Source organism: Camelus dromedarius, chromosome 14 (assembly GCF_036321535.1).
Source record: "Camelus dromedarius isolate mCamDro1 chromosome 14, mCamDro1.pat, whole genome shotgun sequence".
Taxonomy (NCBI): domain Eukaryota; kingdom Metazoa; phylum Chordata; class Mammalia; order Artiodactyla; family Camelidae; genus Camelus; species Camelus dromedarius.
This window is the reverse complement of record NC_087449.1, coordinates 32,182,471-32,204,697: the sequence shown is the minus strand read 5'-3', so window position 1 is coordinate 32,204,697 and position 22,227 is coordinate 32,182,471. Positions and strand designations below refer to the sequence as shown.

At 43.6% G+C, this 22,227-nt stretch overlaps 1 protein-coding gene and 1 non-coding gene across 2 annotated transcripts; one reads left to right on the top strand and one right to left on the bottom strand.

The window, feature by feature from the left end:
* Positions 1 to 5,929: 5,929 nt before the first annotated feature.
* Positions 5,930 to 14,992, top strand: DIO1 (iodothyronine deiodinase 1). Its single transcript, XM_010984612.3, has 4 exons — positions 5,930 to 6,561; positions 11,355 to 11,498; positions 12,013 to 12,212; positions 14,176 to 14,992. The coding sequence occupies exons 1-4, from the start codon at positions 6,225 to 6,227 to the stop codon at positions 14,242 to 14,244; spliced, it is 750 nt and encodes a 249-aa protein (XP_010982914.2). The 5' UTR covers positions 5,930 to 6,224; the 3' UTR covers positions 14,245 to 14,992.
* A 1,718-nt stretch (positions 14,993 to 16,710) lies between these two features.
* On the bottom strand, positions 16,711 to 16,785 carry TRNAA-GGC (transfer RNA alanine (anticodon GGC)). The gene has a single exon. It is a non-coding gene; the product is annotated as a tRNA-Ala (tRNA).
* Between the last annotated feature and the right edge of the window lie 5,442 nt (positions 16,786 to 22,227).

Sequence of the window (22,227 nt, the reverse complement as noted above, 5' to 3'; positions counted from 1 at the left end):
TTGAGGTGGTTATCCTCATTTTATAAACAGAAAGCTTAATTTAGTGTATGTGCAGGGTACTTTGGTTAAACATGTACCAGGAATGAATTGCAACTCACAAATTCAGGTGTGCTAGTGTATTAACCACTTCTTATGTCCGATGTCAGATCCTCTTCGCTTCACCTGCCACTTTTTTCACCACCACTCATCTTATTCTGGCTTCAGCAGGTATAACCTAGGTGAGCTTCACCTCAAGTCCATACCTCAGGCTTCTCACTTTCTGCATCAGGGTTTGTGTCTTGATTCCTTGGGATCATGGGACTGCTGGAATGGTTCAGCACTGGGGCAGGTGCAACCCAGAAATGCAGAAGTGGGGAGCAGTTAATGCCTCATGGGACAAATCTTTGACCAATAGAGTCAACAACTGATGAATACCTGCTTCTCTCTTTTTCCCCTCAGATAGACTCTCCTCAGGTATTTCTTACAGCTTTCAAACTGTCTTGCAGGATCAAACAACCAAATGCCTTTGGAAGTAGTCAATTTGATAGTGCATCCTTGCAATGGCTCTCCTTCCTTCCCTGCTTTACAGCTCCCATCCTTCACTCCTGATCCTTGAACTCACACTTGCCAATAAAGTACTCACATGAGGTGAGGAACCCACACTAAGGCATGTTGGTACCAAGAATAGTCCCAGAAAGTAGCCCCCAGGATGGATTTTGGAACTGGACTGCTCATCAATCAGATGGCAACAACAACCCCATTGCTAGTGATAAGTGTGTAGGTGTTGGGGGGAGGTGATAACACCCAGACTATATATTTCTCCTCTTCGAAACAGAACTGAAAGTTATACTGATATATTAATTATAATGATATGTAAGTTTTGGCTCAAAATGAGACAAGAATCAAAGATAACTATACTGGTCTAACTAAAACAGTGATTCTCAACAGGGGACTATTTTGCTCCCAGGGGATACTTGGCAATGCCTGAAGACATTTTTGATTGTCACAACTTGTGGGACACTATGGGCCGGGGAGCTTCTAAACTTCCTACAACATGCAAAATAGGGGTAGGGGAATAGCTCAGTGGTAGAGAACATGCTTAGTGTGCACCAGGTCCTGGGCTCAATCCCCAGTACTGTCATAAAAATAAACAAATAAAAATAAAATAAAGACAAATAATTGTTTTTAAAATGTTAAAAAAAAAAATAAAAAGAAAGTCCCAACAACATGCAAGATAGCTCCTCAAAACAAAGAATTATCTAGTCCAAAACGTCAGTGCTATCAAGGTTGAAAAACTCTGAGCTCAAATGTTCAGGTTTCCTTAACTTATCTGCCAAATATAGAAGGGAAGGTGAGTCCATCTGATGATACTAATTAGACCTCTACTGCCGTGGGGGGAAATGAGCTGATGAGAGATAGAACCCACCCCACCCCACCTAGAGAGAATGGGGGAAGAATGAGGAGGGAGGGGAAGCCAAGGAGCAAGCCTTGCTTTGATGGACAGGGATGGGGTGGGGTGGGGGGTGAAGGGGACAGTCTGAAAAGCATGAGCCTTGGATAGATGCTGCATGTGATTCTGCTGGAGTCCTCTGGCTTTCTGCAGAGAGGAAAGCTGGCAACCACACAGCTAAGCCGCGCTCCAGAAAGTGTCTCCAACACTCCCGAGTGACACCCATCCTAGGGAGAAGGCTGTTGGTGCTGTGGGAGCATCTCACTGGCTCCGGGGGTTGCAAATGAGGGATGGGCAGTAGGTACTGCTTTACTCTTTTTCTTTTGGAGTCTCTAACAAACAAGCCTCTTTTCCTTTTTTTTTTTTCTTAATGTGTCTGCTAGTGTTAAGGGCTAAGGTTGTTTGAAACCCAAATGTGGGGCCAGAGCCATCCTGCAACAAACAGGACACAAAATTCATGTATGCCATATCCTGCAAAAATTATAAAATTTGTAGGCAAACCACATACATTTTAAAAGACAAAACAGGAGGCTTCAAAGACTTTGAAAACTCAGTGGGCTAGTCTCAGATACTCAGCAGTTACAGGTATTTGGGAATACAAGGTTGAGAAGTGTGACGTCGGGCCCTTTCCCTTAGCTCGGCCTGCATTCTGTTCATGCCCTGTCTGGTAGAAAGAGGTTAAGTGATTCGGCTTTGGTCATTCAGTGAGTGGAGCCAGGCCAGTGGTGTGCTAGAATATGCTCAATGAGAGCTGGTTGTCAAATTTTCAGGAATTCTGTGAGCCAGTTATTGAAACCTAACCATTATTAAAAATTAAATTATATCAATTTACAATTATGTAAATTTTATTAACAATTAAATAACTTATATTAACAATAGAGGTAATCATATTCAAAACATCACTTCCTCAATATTTCCCTACATTTCACTATCATCTGTGCTCTTGAGATGATGCCTGTTTTTACACACACAGTGTGCTTCTGAGGGCCTCTTCCCAACTCCACAAACACAGTGACATCACTTTGGTAGCTTAAAATCAGCAATTTGGAATTATTTACAACACAGAAATTAGAAAATGCTACATGTCTAGGGTTGATGTTTTTGCTTTGTTTGCTGTCTGGACTGAGGCTGACAATCTTTTTCTATAAAGGCCAGAATAGTAAATATTTCTAGCTGTGTGGACCACACAGTCTGTTGCAACTACTCAACTCTGCTGTTGTAGTACAAAAGCAGACATAGGCAAATGTATAAATGAATGGTCTGTGGTCCAATAAAACTTTATTTACAAAAATAGGCAGAGGGCCAGATTTGGCTCATAAGCCATGGTTTGCTGACCCCTGATCTAGGTTTAAGAAAATAATGAAGAAAATAATTAAAGCGCAGATTAAATATAAAAGTATGTGTTATGACTATAGTTGTAGTATTGTGAATAACACAAAAAATTGAGGCAGTATTCTTTCAGTATTCAAAAACAAGTTCCTCACATCATGAACAAATAGTGAAATTTTGACATATATCTTCATTTTTTTCACTTTCATCTTCCTCCTTAACTTAAAGGAAAATTATTAACCAACATTCATGTCCAAACTGTCCTGTTCAGCAATTGCAAACATAGGTGAGCTACAGAAGCAAGAGTTTGGCAAAAATCAGTGAAAGCATCCTGTAAGAATCAACTGGCTATGTGGAATTAGCAATAAGGAATATTGGGTATTTTACTACTCTTGTAAATTGTTTACTGCATACTCTGTATAGCAGTAAAATGTATAATAAACTTACATATGGATATAGGTATATATTTTTCCCCCCAGAGACCCAGTGACAATCTAGGAGAAAAGCTAGATAACCTTGAATTTGGTGATGACTTTTAGATAAAACACCAAAGTCACAATTCATGAAAAAAGAGTTAAGTTGGACTTCATTAAAATTAAAAACTTCTGCTCTGAAAAAAACATGGTCAAGAGACCGAGAAGACAAGCTACAGACCGAGAGAAAATATTTTGCAAAAGACATAGCTGATGGAGGACTATTGTCTAAAGTAAACAAAGAGCTCTTAAAACTCAATAACGAAAAAACGAACAATCTGATTTTAAAATGAGCAAAAGATTGGAACAGACATTTCACCAAAGAAAATATACAGATGGCAAATAAATATATAAAAAGATGCTCAACAACATATGTCATTAGGGAACTGCAAATTAAAACAAATGAGATACCACTACATACCTCTTCAAATGGCCAAAATTCAGAACACAGACTATATCAAACACTGGTGAGGACGTGGAACAACAGGAACTCTTATTCCATGATGGTGGAAATATAAAATGGTGCATCCAGTTTGGAAGATAATTTGGCAATTTCTTACAACACTAATCATACTCTTAACATAAGATCCAGTAATTGTGTTCCTTGGTATTTACTCAAATGGGTTGAAAACTTAAGTCCATGAAAAAACACAGATGTTTATGGCAGCTGTCTTAGTCCATTCAGGCTGCAGAATATAACAGAATACCATAGACTGGCTAGATTATAAACAACAGAAATTTACTTCTCACAGTTTCGGAGGCGGGGAAGTCCAAGATCAAGGTACCAGTAGGTTCAGTGTCTAGTAAGTGTTCACTTCCTAGTGTCTAGATAGCCATCTTGTTGCATCCTGACACAGTGAAGGGGTAAGGGCTCTCTCTGGGGTCTCTCTTATAAGGGCACTAATCCTATTCATTAGGGCTCCACCCTAACTACCTAATCACCACACGAAGACCTCACTTCCAAATACCATCCTTAGGGATTATGTTTCAACATATGAATTTGGGGGGGACACAAATATTGAGTCTATAGCAGCAGCTTTATTCATAACTGCCAAAATTTGGAAGCAACCAAGATGTAAGTGAATAGATAAATAAACTATGGTACATCCAGACAATGGAATATTATTCAATGCTAAAAAGAAATAAGCTATCAGTTCATGAGAAGACATGGAGGTTTCTTAAATGTGTATTACTAAGTGAAAGAAGCCAATCTGAAATGGCTACATACTGTATGATTCCAACTGTATGATACTCTGAAAAGGTAAAACTATGGAAATATCAAAAAGATGAATGGTTACCAGGGGAGAGGGAGGGATGAACAGGTGGTGCACAGAGGATTTTAGGGCAAGACTATCCTTTAAGATACCATAATGGTGGACGCATACCTTACAGATTTGTCAAAACCCACAGATTGTATAATACCAAGACTGAACTCTATGTAAGCTATGGAATTTTAGTGACAATGATTTGTTAATGCAGGTTCATCAGTTGTAACAAATGCACCACTCTGGTGGGATACGGATAGTGTGGGAGGCTGTGCATGTGTTGGGGCAGGAGGTACATGGGAACTCCCTGTACTTTTTGCTTAATTTGGCTGTGAACCTAAAACTGCTTGGGGGGAAAAAGCCTACTTAAAACAAACAGATGACAATAAGAAAAAACAAGTGAAACGAGGGATCTAGGATTGCTTTGTACCTGGCATATATACACAAGGGGTTATTACAGCTTGAAGAGACAGCTGCTTGTCCTTTGCAGACCCAGCAGGCGGCATTTACATTGAGATGCTCAGAAACAGAACATCTTTTGGAGCTGTTTTTTCTTTCTCTAAATAAGGTCAGTGTGCTAGAGGCCACGATTGACACCTTTTTGAAGGTGGCAGCTACTTTCATGTCATCCTTCCCTCTATCCGAACACACAGGTATGTAAATGCCTTGGGGAAGGGGGTGCACTTTAAAGCTTTGTGAATTAACTCCTTAGAGATTATTAACAGAACTGGCCTGAGGCCACTTCCACTCTCTGGATTTCAGTTTTCCGGCTTAAAAAAGAAAGTGGTTTTAGATGTTTTCTAAACCTCTTTCCAGCTCTGAGCTTCTATGATTTTTTCAGTTTCTCCAGTGAGCCTTACTATCTCTGGATAGTAGTTCTTTGGACGTGTGGTTCCTTCCACCAGGACCACTGTCCCCACTTGCCTGATTTACTGCTTGCTCTTCTGTCTTTCTGGTTTCAGCACAGACATCACTTCCTTGGGGATGTCCTCTTGACCTCTCTAAACAGAATCAGCTGCCCTTTCTCCATGCTCCCATGGCCCCCACTCATCCTCTGTCTCTGTGTTTAACATACTAAATGGTAATTTTCTGTTTACTTGTCTCTTCCCCACTCTACACTACACCCCACTGAGAGCAGAGAGTGTTGTATTTATCACTCTACCCCCAGTGCTAAGGGAGGCGCAGTCCCAAATTTCCTTGGGGATGTCCCCAGCTCTGTCTCTGCCTGGGGAGCTTCCAGACCCAAGTCCTCTGGGGAGGGCTCTGCCTCCATAAACACTCAACCACCAGCTAGAAGCTGTGAGTGGGAAAAACATCTTTCATAGTTAAAGAACAACTTACATTATTAAAAGAATAATTAACATTAGTGTTCACTTGTAACAGAGCCTTTCTAAGGAGCCCCAGAGTCCTTTTAGGTGTGATCTTTTAAAGTCTTTATTTTTAAAAACTTATCAGAAGGAGAAACTTCAGAAGATCTGAAGTTTCCCAGTCCAAATATCTCTCAAAAGTGAAGACAAAGACTCAGAAACAATCATTAGAACAGACCTTTAGCCACTGGTTTGGAATTTTCCATTCCATTGACAGGAAGGCAAATACCTTCTGTCCTGACACCTTCCTCCTGTCCGGGTTGGCTACCGCGACCCTGCACCTTTGTCCAGCTCCGCCCCGTGTCACCTGGCGGTGGCCTCTCTGCCCACCGGCCTCAGAGCCAGCCCTGGCTCTGCCGAGATGGGGCTGTCCCTGCCAGGGCTATGGCTGAAGAGGCTCTGGGTGCTCTTTCAGGTGGCCCTGCACGTGGCCCTGGGCAAAGTGCTCCTGACACTGTTCCCCGGGAGAGTCAAGCAGGACATCCTGGCCATGAGTCAGAGGACTGGCATGGCCCAGAACCCCCACTTCTCCTATGAAAACTGGATCCCCACCTTCTTCAGCATCCAGTATTTCTGGTTCATCCTGAAGGTCCGTTGGCAGCGACTGGAGGACACGACCGAGCAAGGGGGTCTGGCCCCAGACTGCCCCGTGGTCCGCCTGTCAGGACAGAGGTGCAACATCTGGGACTTCATGCAAGGTCAGGGGGCTGAATCAAGCTTGAGGGGTGCTTGAGGAGGGTGGGCATGTGGGTTGAACAGGGCTGAATTCTACTACTCCAGCTGCTCCTTTTTTGGCTTCATGTCTTCTTCCTGCTTCCTGAAATGAGGATTTTTCCTGGGTTCTGTTTTTCTGAGTGGCATCACCACCTTCCCAGGCACTCAAACCACAGAGCAGGCACACTGGCCTTCAGCGCCTCCAGCAGCGCTCTTAACGCACAGTCCCTTCGTCTGGGCTGCTCTTCGCCCGCCTCTGCCTGGTCTACTCCTGTTCACCCTTCAGACTTCCGCTCAGTGACACTTCCTGAGATAAGGCAACCCCAGCTTCCCTGGACTAGGTTCCCTCCTCTTGTAGGCTTAACATCCTAAACTTTTCTTGATCACACATGTCCTGGTTTGGAATTATGTATGGGTATTTGATTAATGTCTGTCACCTTCACCAGCCTGCAAGCTCCGTGCAGGAGGAGACCCTGGCTCTCACCCAGCATCCCCCTGGCTGCTGCTGCTCATAGAAATTGCTCAGTAAATATTTGTTGAAGAGCTCTCTCTCTCTCTTCCAGGCAAACCAGCTCTATCTGTTTGGGCTCTAAAAGGCCTCTCTGGGTCAGTTTTCTCTTTCTGTCCTCACAGCTGCTCTTCCTGCCAGGTTTTCCTTCTCCCTTCTTGTGAGTGGCTCTTCCCTCCCAACTTGTGAGTGGCTGCCAGATTACCCTTCCACAAGCACATCCCTGGCCAACAGGCACCCCAGCTCGGCAACCTCCAGCCACCCCAAACCCCTGCATTTGGGATGAAGCACAGGCTCAGCCTTGTGTCTTCCCTGAGCCGACTCTACTTTTGCATCCCAACTTCACCTGTAGGCTTCCCCTTGTGCCACTGCCTCCAGATGAGCTGCTGGTTCTTGGGCATCCCATGTGCTCTCCCTTCTCTTTGCCTTTGCTGATGTTGTTGGCTGTTCCCCTCTGTCACCAACATTCCAAGTCCCCCTCATCACCACAGTGCACAAATGACCTCTGTTTTCTCAATAAGCATTCACTAAGTGACCACTGATAATAAGAGCAATGAGAAAAACAACAAACCTTCCTGTGTGTCTGCCTCATGCCAAGAACTGTGATGCAACCAGGCCAATTTGCTGAATTTTGATCATCTAGCGACCAGTTCCATGAAAGCCAAACTTGCCTCGTGGCCAGTTGACAGGATTTGCTTGCTTATTTTAACTGTTCACTTTCTAGTGGGTCAGTTACATTTTAAAGACAGTTCTATTTGTCTCTGTTCCCTGCTGCTGTACTTGAAACTGAAGAAATGGAGAGAGAAGGGGTCTGAGAGAAAAAAGAAAACTCTAGTTTGTAAAATGGAGTTGGCTTTCAGTCCACTGGCCCAGAGTCCCTGAAATAACAGGTACTGATGATATCAACACAACTGGAAGATTTCATAACTGAGAGAGGAAGATGGTATAGTGGGAGAGAGAACCAGAAAGTCCTGGAAGAAGTAAGGTTGGGTAGGAAGGTGGTCAGGCGAAGGCTTCCTGGAGAAGAGGATAGTGAGCTGGTTGTCCAGGGACCTCAGGCTTGGGATGGGTGAGGACGAGGGGAGTGGTGAACAGAGCAGGAAGGAGGGGAGGAGCAGCAGAGGTCAGAGATGTAGAGGGACATCAATCAGTTTGGCCAGAGTAGGGTATGGGAGGCATGCAGGGATGAAGGATGAAGCTGGAAACATCACTAGGGATCAGAGCTTGCGGGGCTTTAGGTGTCTTAGCAAAGAGGGTAGCCTTTATCCTGAATGTACTGGTGAGTTCCAGAAGGGCTTTCAAGCAGGTAGTAAACATGATCAGTTCTGCTTCTTAGAAAGACATCCTGGAAGTGCTTTGGAAACACACCAGTCCACTAAATAGCTCTGCTGTATGCTTTAGGTATGAATCTGGGAACTCATTTTAGAGCCACAAACTGGAAGGTCTGGAAGATTCTTTACAGATAATCTAAAGCAACACTTTCACTTTTCAGATGCAAAGGCCCTGAGAGGTAAAGGACTTGCTCAGAGTCACACAGAGCGTTCTTATGGTCAGAACCAGAACCTGAGCCCTCTGACTCTCAGCTAGTCTACTTTCTGTTACCGGGTAAAACAACAGAAGCTCAGAGAAATTCTCAGGCACCTCTTATCCTTTGAATGTACACGCACATGCACACGCAGGACAGACACATGCTCTCAGACACACACACACCGCCAAACACTGATTAACTGACGTGGTAGAAGGCAAGTCTGGATGATTTGTTTTCTCCGTACCTGGCAGTTAGTCTGAAACTGGATTTATTTCAGCCCCCATTAAAAATCTTCTAAAATCTCCCCAAGTATATTTATGAGGGGTCATCTAGTAACTATAAATGGGCTTTCTCTGGTGGGAGAGCCTGGTGTGGAGGTTAATTTACTAGTTTGAGGATCAACCTGTAAATTAACCAATGATGGCTTCAAATCTAGAGCTACTACAGAGCTGTTTTCCCATTTATACAAACAAGTTGGACTTGACAGTGTTTGCCTGATGTTCTTGAAATGGTGTTCTCTGCACTGTGGCCTCTGGATGTGGCATAGTGCCAGCCCCCAGCACAGCCACCCCCTCAACACTTGTCCTTCCTCTCTCTGCTACCAGGAAAGCAGGGAACTAAGTTTAAACTTTGCACTCAAGCCTGATTGTTGCATCTAGCCACACTATAAATAATTAAACAAATGGCTCTGTTTCTTCCAAGGTCCTAATCAGTGGATGTTGAAATGTTTTATCCAATTAGAAACAATATTCCAGACAGCTAATATTTAGCACTGGTCCTGACCTTAAATTCCCTTGGTTCTTATCTAAAGGGTGACTCCCTGGGGTCACTGGAGGCCAGTGGCCAGCGACTTGGCCATAACTGATCTCTGAGCCTCCCCTGCTGAGGTCTGGGCATTCCTGTCACATGGGTGAGGATGCAACCAACAGGCACTGAGTTTCTCTCCTAGGGCCTCCTCTGAGGAAACCTGTGGGACAAGGACAAGGAGAACTTTGTATGTCCAGAGAAATTGGCCTGCTTTCTCCTCATGTACTGAAAAATAAAGAATATATAAGCAATTGTGTTTCTCCTTTTACTTGGCCACCTGGAATCTCAGAGTCAAATATTAGCTCAGGTGTAAAGAATGCTTGGCATCTATTCTATGCCTCCCGGAGGGGCATGATTTAAAAAATTTTTTGTTTAAAATTTTATTATACATGTAAGCTGCTTCAAATCCTTTGCAGAACAAGGTGAAGGAATAACTAACCAAACAAACCACAAGCAAGTTAAGATGCCCTGAACTCCCCTCCATCAACAAGTCCTATCAGTTCCACCTTTTCCCCTTCTCCACTGCACACACACTAGCTCAGACTCCCATTGTCTCTCATGTGGATTTATATAAGTCCCCCTAACTGCTTCGGCCCCACTTCCATTCTCACCCTCAGTCCTTTCTTCATTGAGTAGTGATCTTCAGGTGGAAACTGATCATTTTTCATCACACAGCCTATTGTAGTAGTCAGAGTTCTGGCTTGCAAGTAACAGAAACTCACTCTGGTTTTCTTAGCCACACATATATACATGTATAAAGGAATGTATTAGAAAGATGATGCAGTCTCCCCAAAATCAACCACAGCCGCTGGGCTTGGACCATCCTGTAGCATCAACAGTTGGGCCTGGAAACTGCTGTCACCGTGGTTGCCATGGGAATCCATCACCACTGTAGGACTCCACCATCTCTGATGAGGCACGACCATTGAGCTGTGGATGAATTCTACCATCTCAGTAACTCCAGGATCAAAGAGTTAGGAGGGTCTTTTTTTTTTTTTCTTTTTTTTTTTTGGTGGGAAGGTCCAGTCAGCCCAGCCTGGGTCACTCACTGCCTATGCCCTGGCTTCTGGGAGCAAAGAACAGACATGGCCCTGATATCTTCCACAGAGCAAGGCTGGGCACACAGCTACATCAACAGTACACAGAATAGGGAATTCCAAGTGGGAAGGAGGGTAAGAGGTTGGGCAGCCAAAATTGCAACCAATATCCACCATCCTTGTTTTATGTGTCCATAATGTCCCCTTGTACTTGGGAGAAAACCCAGGTTCTTTACTAAGGTCCCCATTGTGGGGTCCCCTCCTCTGCCCACCTCTTCACAGCTCAGGGAGGAGATGAGCACTAAGAACATAAGAACTTACATTCATTGAGCACCTATTATGGGCAAGCACTGTTTTAAGCCCTTATCTGTTTTAACTTATTTAAATCTCAGAACAATCCTAAAAGGTAAACATTGCTATTATGTCCATTTGTGGATGAGGAAATGGTGGTACTTTGAACGGAAAGAGCACCAAGTTGAGAACATAGAAACCAGAGTGTTAATTTTAACTCCTGCTGTGTGACAAGGAGCAAGTTTATAAATCGGGGGAAAAATCACCCACCTTGCAGCACATGAATCATATCAATGAGAGGATCAATGCGTGCCTGCCTTATGAACTGCATGAAAGGGACTCTCCTTGTCATCATTTTAATGATCACCCAGCGACTGCAAATGGTCCACTGAGACCATCTGATGGAATCCCCTCACTTTTGAGAGGAGCAAACTGGCTCCAGCCTCTGCTAAGCCTGCTCTCTAGCATTCCACCTCCAACCGTGCCCTGCATCCATCTTAGAGGGGAAATAAAGGTCATAAGAAATGAATTCAGGAGTGAAGATGATGCTTGCAAACGAAATGCTGTGTGTAGGTTATTGGTTGATGATGGTTCCATTTGTTTTAGGTAACAGGCCATTGGTGCTGAATTTTGGAAGTTGCACCTGACCTTCATTTATTTTCAAATTTGACCAGTTCAAGAGACTTATTGAAGATTTTAATTCCATAGCAGATTTTCTCATCATTTACATTGAAGAAGCACATGCATCAGGTAAAAAACATTCCCTCCCTCCAGCTCTTCCCTCCCTCTTTCTCCCCTTTGCTCAAGGTTGAGGGTGGGGAGAAAAAAAGGAGAGAGAGGGAAAAATGGGAAAACTGAGAATTTAAAGAGGTTTAAAGAGCTCGCCCAAGAAACACAGCTGAGTATGTCAGGGAAGGCTTCCTGGAGGAGATGGTGTTAAGAGCAGTAGTTCTCAAGAGAGGGTGGTTTTGGTCCCACAGGGGACATTTGGCAATGTCTGAGACATTTTTGGTTGTCACAGATTGAAGGTGGGAGGATGCTACTGACATCTAGTGAGTAGAGGCCAGAGACGCTGCTCAACCCCTCACAACACACAGGGCAGCCTCCACAACAAAGAATTATCTAGCCCAAATTGTCAATAGTGCCAATGTTGGGAAGTCCTCTATCTGGGACCCTCGGTAAAAAGGGGGGCGGAGGAGGTATTTAGCTTGCAGGAAGTATGTGCCATGCCTGTGGGTCCTTCTGCCCGGCCTTTCTCTTATAGATGGCTGGGCTTTTAAGAATAACGTGGACATCAAGAATCACCAGAATCTCCAGGACCGCCTGCGGGCAGCCCACCTGCTGCTGGACAGAAGCCCCCAGTGCCCTGTGGTGGTGGACACAATGAAGAACCAGAGCAGCCAGCTCTACGCGGCGCTGCCCGAGAGGCTCTATGTGCTCCAGGAAGGCAGGATCCTGTATAAGGTGGTGTGGTGGGAAGGGGACCCAGGGAGGGCAAGGGCAGAGAGGGCTTGTATCAGGCAGACCAGATTCAAATCACTGCCCGGTCATTTATCAGCCACATGACTACAGGCAAGTCTTTCCCCTTCCTGGAGCTTCCATTTCCTTTTCTGCAAAATGGAGATGTTGGCCCCCACCTCAGAGGGAATGAAATAATGTATAAGAAAGTCCCTAGCATTTGGGTCAGAGCTGTAGCTTCCTGGCTACCTTCTGAACCCAGAAGACTGGCCCTGCCCTGGTTTGGTTTGAAGCTGAGAGACAGAGACTGTTGCTTCCTTTTCATAAACAATGCTCAGAGAAGGAAATTGACTTGCCCAAGGTCACACTGCACAGGCTCTGATTTCAATTCTAGAAGCCTCTGGATGGGATGGGCCAAAAGCGGGAGGGCCTCAAGCTACTGATCTCAGAGGGAGGCCTGAACCTGGGAGGAGGTGTAGACGCCAGCAAAGAACAAACTCTGCAGTTTGGAGCTGGAAATACTGAAGCAGGAATTTGAGGCAGGAATTCGAGGCAGGAATTGAGTCTAGGCTTCCTTTCTGGTGGTCGTGTCCCCCTTCAAGGCTTCAGCCTGGTCAGGGTGAGGGAGGTAAGCACAGCCTCTGACCCATGGGCACCATTAGCCTCCCCTGAGAGGACAGAAATGAAGTTTTATAGCTGCTGAAGGGATTTCGAGCCTTGGAGAGCACAGGAAGCCCAGCCATGTGGATACTCCTCTGCCCACGGGTCAAGCAGGTCCTAGTCATGCAGGGGAAACAAGCAACAACCTGCAGATGAACCCTCAGGGTGCTAAGGGTCACAGCACGAGGATTCGGGTCCTCCCTCCTTTCTCCCCCCTGTGACATGGCAGTAAGGTGGCACAGTTGAGACAAGCTTGGTACTGAGTCCTAACCTGGGTTAGGTCCTGTGCAAGTACCAGAAGCACAAGCAGGAGTTTAAAATGGCCCACACCTACTTCAAGGTGCTCACAGTCGGGGATAAGGAAGACAGGTGTCCCAGGTGCTGTGAGATGCGGAGCAGGGATCGGCATATCTGTTCTATAAAGGACCAGAGAGTAAATACTTTCATCTTTGTGGGCCAAATTACCCCTGTCAAAACAATTCAGTTCTGCTGTTACAGCACAGAAGGGTGTGAGGCATCAGGACACACTTGGCTCTCAGACTGTAAATTTTCTGAACCCTGGGGAAGGGCAGGCTTCTCAGAGAAGGTGACAACGGCTTAGGCCTTAAGGGGTATGGAGGCAGCCACATGAGCATAGTGAGTGAATACCATTGCAAATATGGGGAAGAGGGTGAGCAGAGGCACTGAGGCATGTTAGGGCAGGATGCGAATGGAGAATTGGGGGCTTGCTGGTTAACAGGGGCTCATTCAGGCCCAGGGAGTTTGTCCTACATCTTAGGGCAAAAAGGAACCACTGAAGAGTTTTGAGCAGGGAAAAGGCATGATCAGATCTGTACTTTAGAAAGATCACTGCCTGTTGGGTAAAGAATGGACTGGAGGGGGCAGGGACTCGGGACTGGAGGTGAAGAGGGTTGAACTGAGGCCTTGGGATTGGAGAGGCAGAGGTGGTTCTGATGCAGAATGGGCAGAAGTTGACGTGAGCGGTGGAGAGGTAGATAAGGCCAGTCTGAAGGTCCAATTGTGAAAGAGAAGCTTATTGGTATAGAGCCTTTTTTCCTTTGGAAAGCTATTCACTTTACTCACTCTGGTTTTCCTCCTACTTCTCTCTCCAGTCTTCCCATTAAATGTTGGTGCCACTCCACACACTGTCCCTGGGTGTACTCATCCACTTCCCAGGCGTCTGCCCTTGACTCCACCATCCTGAAAACTCCCACATACATATCACCAGCCCAAACCTCTCAACTCAGCTCCAGACTGACATATTCCTGTAAGTCGGGAATCTAACAATGCTGATTCATTTCTCTTGCAGGGTAAACCTGGTCCATGGAACTACCATCCAGAGGAAGTGCGTGCTGTTCTGGAAAAGCTCCACAGTTAATCTGGACAGATTCCCCCTGTTACAACAGGAGGGCTCCTCAAGGCTTGACTCGCCCCCCGACCCCATCACAGTTGATGTTTACGTCTTGATCTGTGTCCCCAGCTGTGAGCCCAGATTTTTCTGATCTAAGCAAACAACTGTTACAATGAGAAAATGAAGCCACAAGAAAGCTGGGTGTTAAGGTACAACTCCACACTGCCCCTGCGGTGCAGACCATGTTCATTGTATGTTCATTTCATTCTTGCCAAAAGATTTAAAACAGAGGGTGGTGCTGGTGATGAGGGGTGGGTTTCCATAGTAATATATCTTCAATTCTACTGTAGAAGAAGAGAGTACTCACTTTACCATCTTTGAATTTATTTCATAGAAATCTGGCTCTCTGAACCTGGGAATCTTCCACCATCTTCCCTTATCAAAAGTCACTTGTGGGAAGGACTGGCTTCCTGAAAACATTATAACTTTGACCAAACTAGATAACAGGCACCTCAAAGCTGTCATTCAGTTTTACAGACGCTCGTATTTGAAATTCTGTTTCTCTGATTTCTTCACAAGTCTCTTAACTGTCATTTGTGTTAGATGACATCAGACTAATGGATAACCACTGGTATTGATCTGTTTTAACTCTGCTTCTTTTCATATTTGTTTATGACGGCCACAGCCTAAAGTACACACAGCTGTGGCTCGATTTGAAAGAAAATGTTTTAAGATGCAGCAAGCTAATACAGAATGATTAAAACGTATCAGGCTATTTTGGTGGCTTCAGTGTCATCTTTACATTGTCTTTGCTAATTAGTGTCAGCCTGTTCTATGTTTTATGATAGACCAATGTAATCTCTTCAGCAAAAATACCATATGCTGGAATGCCCTCCTTTGGTGGAAAGAACACTTGGTCTCTATGTATTACTATACTAACAATGTTTTGCCTTGTGAACTGCTAGAGAACAGTCATGTTGGAATCAAACTGCATTTACCACATGGCATAAAAGCATGGGCTTGGGAGATATTTTTCTAACATGAAAACACCTTCTCCTTGGCTCTGCCTTATTTGTTACAATGGTATTATTAATGTTGCTATTTTACTCTTTTAAAAATTGTTATTATTGATCATCTATCAGGCACAAGCACTTTCAGATATGTAATCTTATTTAATTTCTATATATTTCAAAGAGGAGATTATTAGCCCCATTTTACAGATGAGGAAAACAAGGCTTGGAGTTAAGTAACTTGTGGAAGGTCTGGGAAGGTTATCTCCAACTTCAAACCAGAGTCCCAGCTCTGCTCCCTGCTGGCTGTGTGACTGTGGTTAAGCTGCTTTGGTATATTAAACTATGAAACAGTATATCAGCAGTGCCTACCCTACAGAGGATTGTGAGTAAAGCACTCTGAACTGTGCCTGGCTTGGAGAAAATGCCATCAAAGTGCTGGCTGTTATTGTTACCAACATTATTGTTCCCCAACTGCCTCCTTGGGTCCCCTTTTTAGGGGCTAGCGGATGGAAAAAAGACAGGACAGTAGGAACACTGAATAAGGATTCTTCATCCTACCAAAACGACTGACCAATACTGGTGTGAGTTTGTGAGGGTACACTGAGAACGAACAGCTGTGAAATGGTGGGGCTAAAGCACAGCTGAGCACTGTTCTTCCAAAGTACTAAATTCCACAAAAGGAGGCAGAGTATGAGGCCATGCACCTCTGAATCACTTCTCGAATGATCCTTCAATTCATGTCTATAAATGCACAGAAACCTCTCAGTTTTAAATAATAGTAGCTGGAACTGAGGAGTTTTCAGAAAGCTAAATTGATCCCAAACATTCCAATTCAATTCTCTTCAATGTAATGCTTCAGGGATTAACTGAGAACTGATTCTTTTCTGGTTTCTGAGTGATGCAAAGATGGACAAAGTCCAGCAGCTTAACCTCCTGGGGTGGAGGTGGGGGACATACACTGCAATATAACTGATTCAAGGTGGAATACTATGGCTTAGAGCTGAGGTAAAGACTAAATGCTTAGAGAGCACAGAGGAGACAGCAATCCCTCTGAGCTGGATGGGTCTGGGAAAACTTTATGGAGGTGATGGCCTCTGGGCTTCATCTTCAAATATGCCTAGTACATCCATAATCTGGAAGCCTGGAAAGCATGGGAAGGGAGAAGGTCATTTAAGTGGTCTAAATAACACAGGCAAAGGTGGAAAAAAAGAACCTGCCCAGCAGACTGCAAGAGGTTTGAACGCAATTCTGATTCATGATGAAGAAAGGGATTTTCTCTTTGAAGGTGACCTCTCTGGGTCTCGGTATCAAGAATGAACCAATTCTGCTTGGCTAACATTGCAAAGTATGACTAAGAGAAAGAAGCTTCTTAATATGTCCTGTCCCACTCCGAACACAGTTTGCATTCAGAACATCAACTCATTTATGTTGTTTTGTTTTTTGGAAGGGGAGGTAACTGGGTTTATTTATTCATTTTTAATGGAGGTACTGGGGATTGAACCCAGGGCCTTGTGCATGCCAAGTACATACTCTACCACTGAGCTATACCCTCTCCCAGAATATTTGAAGAAGATGCACAACATGTCTGTCTGCTCTCGACAAGAGGGTTTACCCTTAGTTCACCTCTTCTCTAAGGGTGATGCCCTTTGTGGTACCTGGCTTTATGTGGGGCTCTGCGCCTATGCCCATTCTGGCTTATACAAGACATTGCCTTATGTGCCTGGCAGGAGGTGCAGGAAACCCAGACTCTGACTGTCAGGAATTGGCAGATGCCCCCAGAATGGCCCAGTGACTTGAATGCTTGATCACCTCCCCAGAGTCAGGCTCTCAATTTGTTCCTGGCCACAGACAATTTTGTTTCTGGTAAGCTCAGCCATTAATTTCAAAAGATGTATTAAAATGTTTTATCCAGGACTGTTAGGTATTCAACTGAGGAAGGATTCCAGGATACCTAATTGGCTGTAAAGATGACATCACTGAAAGTCTCAAGTATGCAGTTTTTTGAAGAAGGGCACACGGATCCTGTACTCTTTGAAGTCTTATGTGCTTGCAAACAACCAGCTACCTGTCTTTAAGCCTGAAGGATACCTGGTTGGGTTTCAGTCCCTTTACCTCAGAGATTTGTGGACACCACTGTTGTCTAGCAGTCATGAGAGGAAAAGTCTGAGGCCAGCCTAATTTATTTTCCCTAGATTTTAATTGCTTTTATTCTGTCTGAAAGCCTGTCCAATTCTTTCTTCATATTTGAAGTTCAGTAACTTCCCCAAGACATAGTCCAGGGTTGATTGTTCTACATCAAAATTTCTTTGGAATACTGCTATGGTCTGAATGTTTGTGTCCTCTCAAAATTCACATGTTAAATCTTTAAGCCCAATGTCATAGTGTAAGGAGGTGGGGCTTTTGGGAAGTGACTAGGTCTTGAGGGTGGAGTCATCATGGATGGGATGGGTGCTCTTATAATAGAGGCTCCAGTGAGCTGGCTTGCCCTCTTCCACCATCCAAGGATTCAAGAAGTCTGTAACCCTGGAATAAAGCCCCCAACCAACCTTGCTGACATCTTGATTTCAGAGTTCAGCCTCCAGAACTGTAAGAAACAAATTTCCATTGTCTACAGGCCACCTAGGCTATGGTATTCTTGTTATAGTGGCCCAAACTAAGGTAAATAAAATATCCTCTTTTGATCTTAAGACTTCTTTTTTTTTTTTTTAACTTTGCCTTCTTTTTTATTGAAGTACAGTCAGTTTACAATGTTGTGCCAATTTCTGGTGTACGGCATAATGTTTCCATCATACATGTACATACACATACTCGTTTTCACATTCCTCTTCATTATAGGTTACAAGATATTGAATATAGTTCCCTCTGCTATACAGTAGAAACTTGTTGTTTATCTATTTTATATATAGTAATTAGCATCTACAAATCTCGAACTCCCAATTTATCCCTTCCCACCCTCTTCCCCCCTGGTAACCATAAGTTTGTTCTCTATGTCTGTGAATCTGTTTCTGTTTTGTAAATAAGTTTATTTGTCCCTTTTTTTTTCCAGATTCCACATATAAGCAATATCATATAGTATTTTCTTTTCTCTTTCTGGCTTACTTCACTTAGAATGATGATCTCCAGGTCCACCCATGTTGCTGCAAATGGCATTATTTTATTCTTTCTTAAGGCTGAGTAGTATTCCATTGTATAAATACACCACAACTTCTTTATCCATTCACCTGTTGATGGACATTTAAGTTGTTTCCTTGTCTTGGCTATTGTAAATAGTGCTGCTGTGAACAATGGGGTGCATGTGTCTTTTTGAGTTATAGTTTTCTCAGAATATGTCCAGGAGTGGGATTGCTGGATCATATGGTAAGTCTATTTTTAGTTTTTTAAGGAACTTCCATTCTGTCCTCCATAGTGGCTGCACCAATTTACATTCCCACCAACAGTGTAGGAGGGTTCCTTTTTCAGCACACTCTCTCCAGCATTTATCATTTGTAGACTTTTTAATGATGGCCATTCTGACTAGTATGAGGTAATACCTCATTGTAGCTTTGATTTCATTTCTCTGATAATTTGAGCATCTTTTCATGTGCTTATTGGCCATCTGTATGTCTTCTTTGGAGAGATGTCTATCTAGGTCTTCTGCCCATTTTTTTTTATTGTATTGCATGTTTTCTGACATTAAGCTGTATGGGCTGTTTGTATACTTTGGAAATTAGTCCCTTGTCAATTCCATCATTTGCAAATATTTTCTCCCATCCTGTGGGTTGTCTTTTTGTTTTGTTGATGATATCCTTAGCTGTGCAAAAGCTTTTAAGTTTAATTAGGTCCCATTTGTTTATTTTTCTTTTATTTCCATTACTCTAGGAGCTGGCTTGAAAAAAAAAATTGCCATGATTTATGTCAAAGAGTGTTCTGCCTATGTTTTCCTCTAGGAGTTATATAAGGACTTCTTATTTTTAAATTTCAGTGACATTTTCTTCTGTTGCCTTGAACTTCATTTCTGTGGCATTAGTTTACTCAGAAACTATAATTATTGGTGTGTTGTAGCCCCTTTTCTTCCATAACTGTATCTTCTCTATAACTATTTAAAAAATCTTTGTTCTTTTGGATTCTAAGTTGTGATTTTTCTCTTCTCTTCTCTGATCCTGATTCTCCCTAATTTGGGTTTATTATTGTTCCAGAAATGGCTTGTTGGTTCTCACTCTTTTCTACTCTCCTCTGGATTTTAGGGAGCTAGAAGCCTGAACCTTGCATCCTAGTTAGGTTCTGCCCATGGGAAGCACTGGTAGAGATTAGAAGGCAGGTGGAAGGGGGAAGCCCTTCTCCATGTCTGGCTGTAGGGAGTGCAGGAGACTGTGCGTTGTAGCTGCTTCAGGACCACCAGCCATGAGGTGGAGTGGCTTCTGTTCAGAGGCAGTGATGGTGCGTCCACTGGTCAACAAACAGTGTGGCCCATGGGTTCCAGCACTGGGTTACTTTCCTGTCTCCTGTTTGTTTTCCCTGCCTTTTCAACGCTTTCTTTGTAACAAATTCCCTGCGTTATTTCTCTCACAGCTTTAACTATATATCTAGATTGATTTCAGTTTTCCTAACTGAACACTGACTGCTGCAAGTACTACCATCATTCCTTTGCTTCTTATGTGGCTTTCACCTCGGATACAGTTAACACTCTTATTTTTCTCTTCCATTTCTTTTCTTAGCTCTGCCAACTCACTTTTCATCTTGTGTCTCATTTTTTCTTTAAATCTTTGTATCTCTTCTTTGAGCTCCTTTTGTCTTTTTGAGAGATAGCTATGGGTCTCCATTCTTGATGTGTTCTTTGTGTAATTTCTCTTGCAACAAATGTTCTGTAACTGCCCTATTTTTCTGTTTCCCCCTCCCCTGCATCTTTCTGTTTTACAGTTTCTAGTCATAGGTCCCTATAGCACAGTGGCTCTCAACTTTAGCATGTGTCAAAATCACCTGGAGGGCTTGCTGAATCACAGATTGATGGGTCCCACCCCTAGAGTTTCTGACTCAGTGGATCTGGGGCTGGATTAGGGAATTTGCATTTCTAACAAGTTCTCAGATGAGGAAGAGGAGGATGCTGTTCCAGGGACCCCACTTTGAGAACTACTGCTCTATAGTTGCTATTAGTTTTCTGCTGAGATCCCCTTTCCAAGCCAATGCAACCATCTGCCAGCCGCTCTAAGTGTTGGCTGTTAATGGCTCACAGGTGTCCCTTTGCCTGAGCATTGCCCTAAGTGACAGGAGCTTTATTACCCAGCAATGCCTGAGAGTTTGTTCCCCCGAGGGTGGCCCATGGCCAATTACTGATGGATTTGGCAACACGAAGACCTGGTCCCTTGCCTCAAGGTTGGGGAGCATACCTCTCTGGTGATATTCATGCTCCAGAGCTCCCCATGGGATGAGGCTGAGGCCAGACTTCATCTGAAGCCATCTCTGATTAACTTTCTCCCCTGACCTATCCTGCTTCCTGAGAGCACTCCCTCAGTAAATCACTCTTACAAGAATTCCTCTCTAAAGCTCTATTTTTCGAAACCCTGATCTAAAGCAATCCCCTTTCAGGTCTTTTCTGATTACTCTTCTTTAATAGGGCTTGTTATTTGCTGAAACAAGTATAGAAGGATGAAGAGTAAGCTGGGGCAATCTGCAACTTTGATTTAGATTAGTTGTCTTAAATACCCTCATTAAGTTTATTATTTCCTTTGTGATAGGACTCCTAGAAATCCTCTTCAGTCACACTGGTTTGGTTACCTTCTCACCACCTGCTATGGACTTAATTATGCACCCCCCGTTCATATTTTTTGTTTTTATTTATTTGTTTTTGTTTTAGGGGGATGTAATTTGGTTTGTTTGTTTCATTGGTTGGTTGGTTTTTGATGGAGGTACTGGGGATTGAACCCAGGACCTCATGCATGCTAAGCACATGCTATACCCTTCCCCGACTCCCAATTCATATGTTGAAACCCTAAGCCCCAATGTGACTGTATTTGGAGACAGGACATATAAGGACATAATTAAGGTTATATGAGTTCATAAGGGTGGGGCCCTGATACCATAGAATTAATTTCCTTTAAGAAGAGACACCAGGGAGCACTCTCTCTCTCTCCCTCTATTTGCACAAAGAAGAGGTTATGAGAGCACAGAGCAAGACAATGGCCACCTACAAGCCAGGAAGAGACATCACACCAGAAATCCAGCAGGCTGGCACCTTAATCTTGGACTTTCAGCCTTCAGAACTGTGAGAAAATAAGGCCTGTTGTTTAAGTCACTCAGTCCACGGTATTTTGTTACGGCAGCCTGAGCTACCTAGCACACCCTCCTTCACCATGCTTTCCCTCCAGCAGTCTCCTCCGGTGTATCTTGCCTGGTTTCTCCTTCAGCTCAATCTCCCCTGCCTTTGAATGATTAACCTGAGACCTATGGGAACCCACCTAAAGCCACCTGTAGACCAAGACTGCTTCAATCTAGTCAAAGGATTGTTGGATAAGACTTTCAGAACTGTGACATGTTTAAGAAAATGTCTAGCTCTGGGAGAGCATGTCATTCTCAGCTTCTACCTTCACCAAATCCTGATTTCACTGTATTTAGTGAGTATGCTTCCCAGTTAGAGGTTGTAACTACTTTCTTGAAGAGAAAACTTTTTTCTTTCTCTTTATAATCTTTTTTATTGTAAATAATAACTTTTGAGAGAGGGGAGTAAAAATTCCTTCTCTCCACTATCTTTAACCACAAGTAACCATTCTATGTTTATATGTGATTTGTATAAAGTATGATATATGATGTCTGTATGTATCACACTTACTAATCTATGGATGCATAGACTTTTCCAGTTTCCCATCTTGTAAAAACAACATTGCTAGAAGTCTTTGTCCATTTGTCACTTATCTGATTGTTAGAATAGATTCCTAGAAATGGAATCTCTGCCTCAAAGGCTATACATGTGTTTAAAACTTTGATGTAGTCTGCCATGTACTAGTTTTTAGAAGGCTTGCTACCA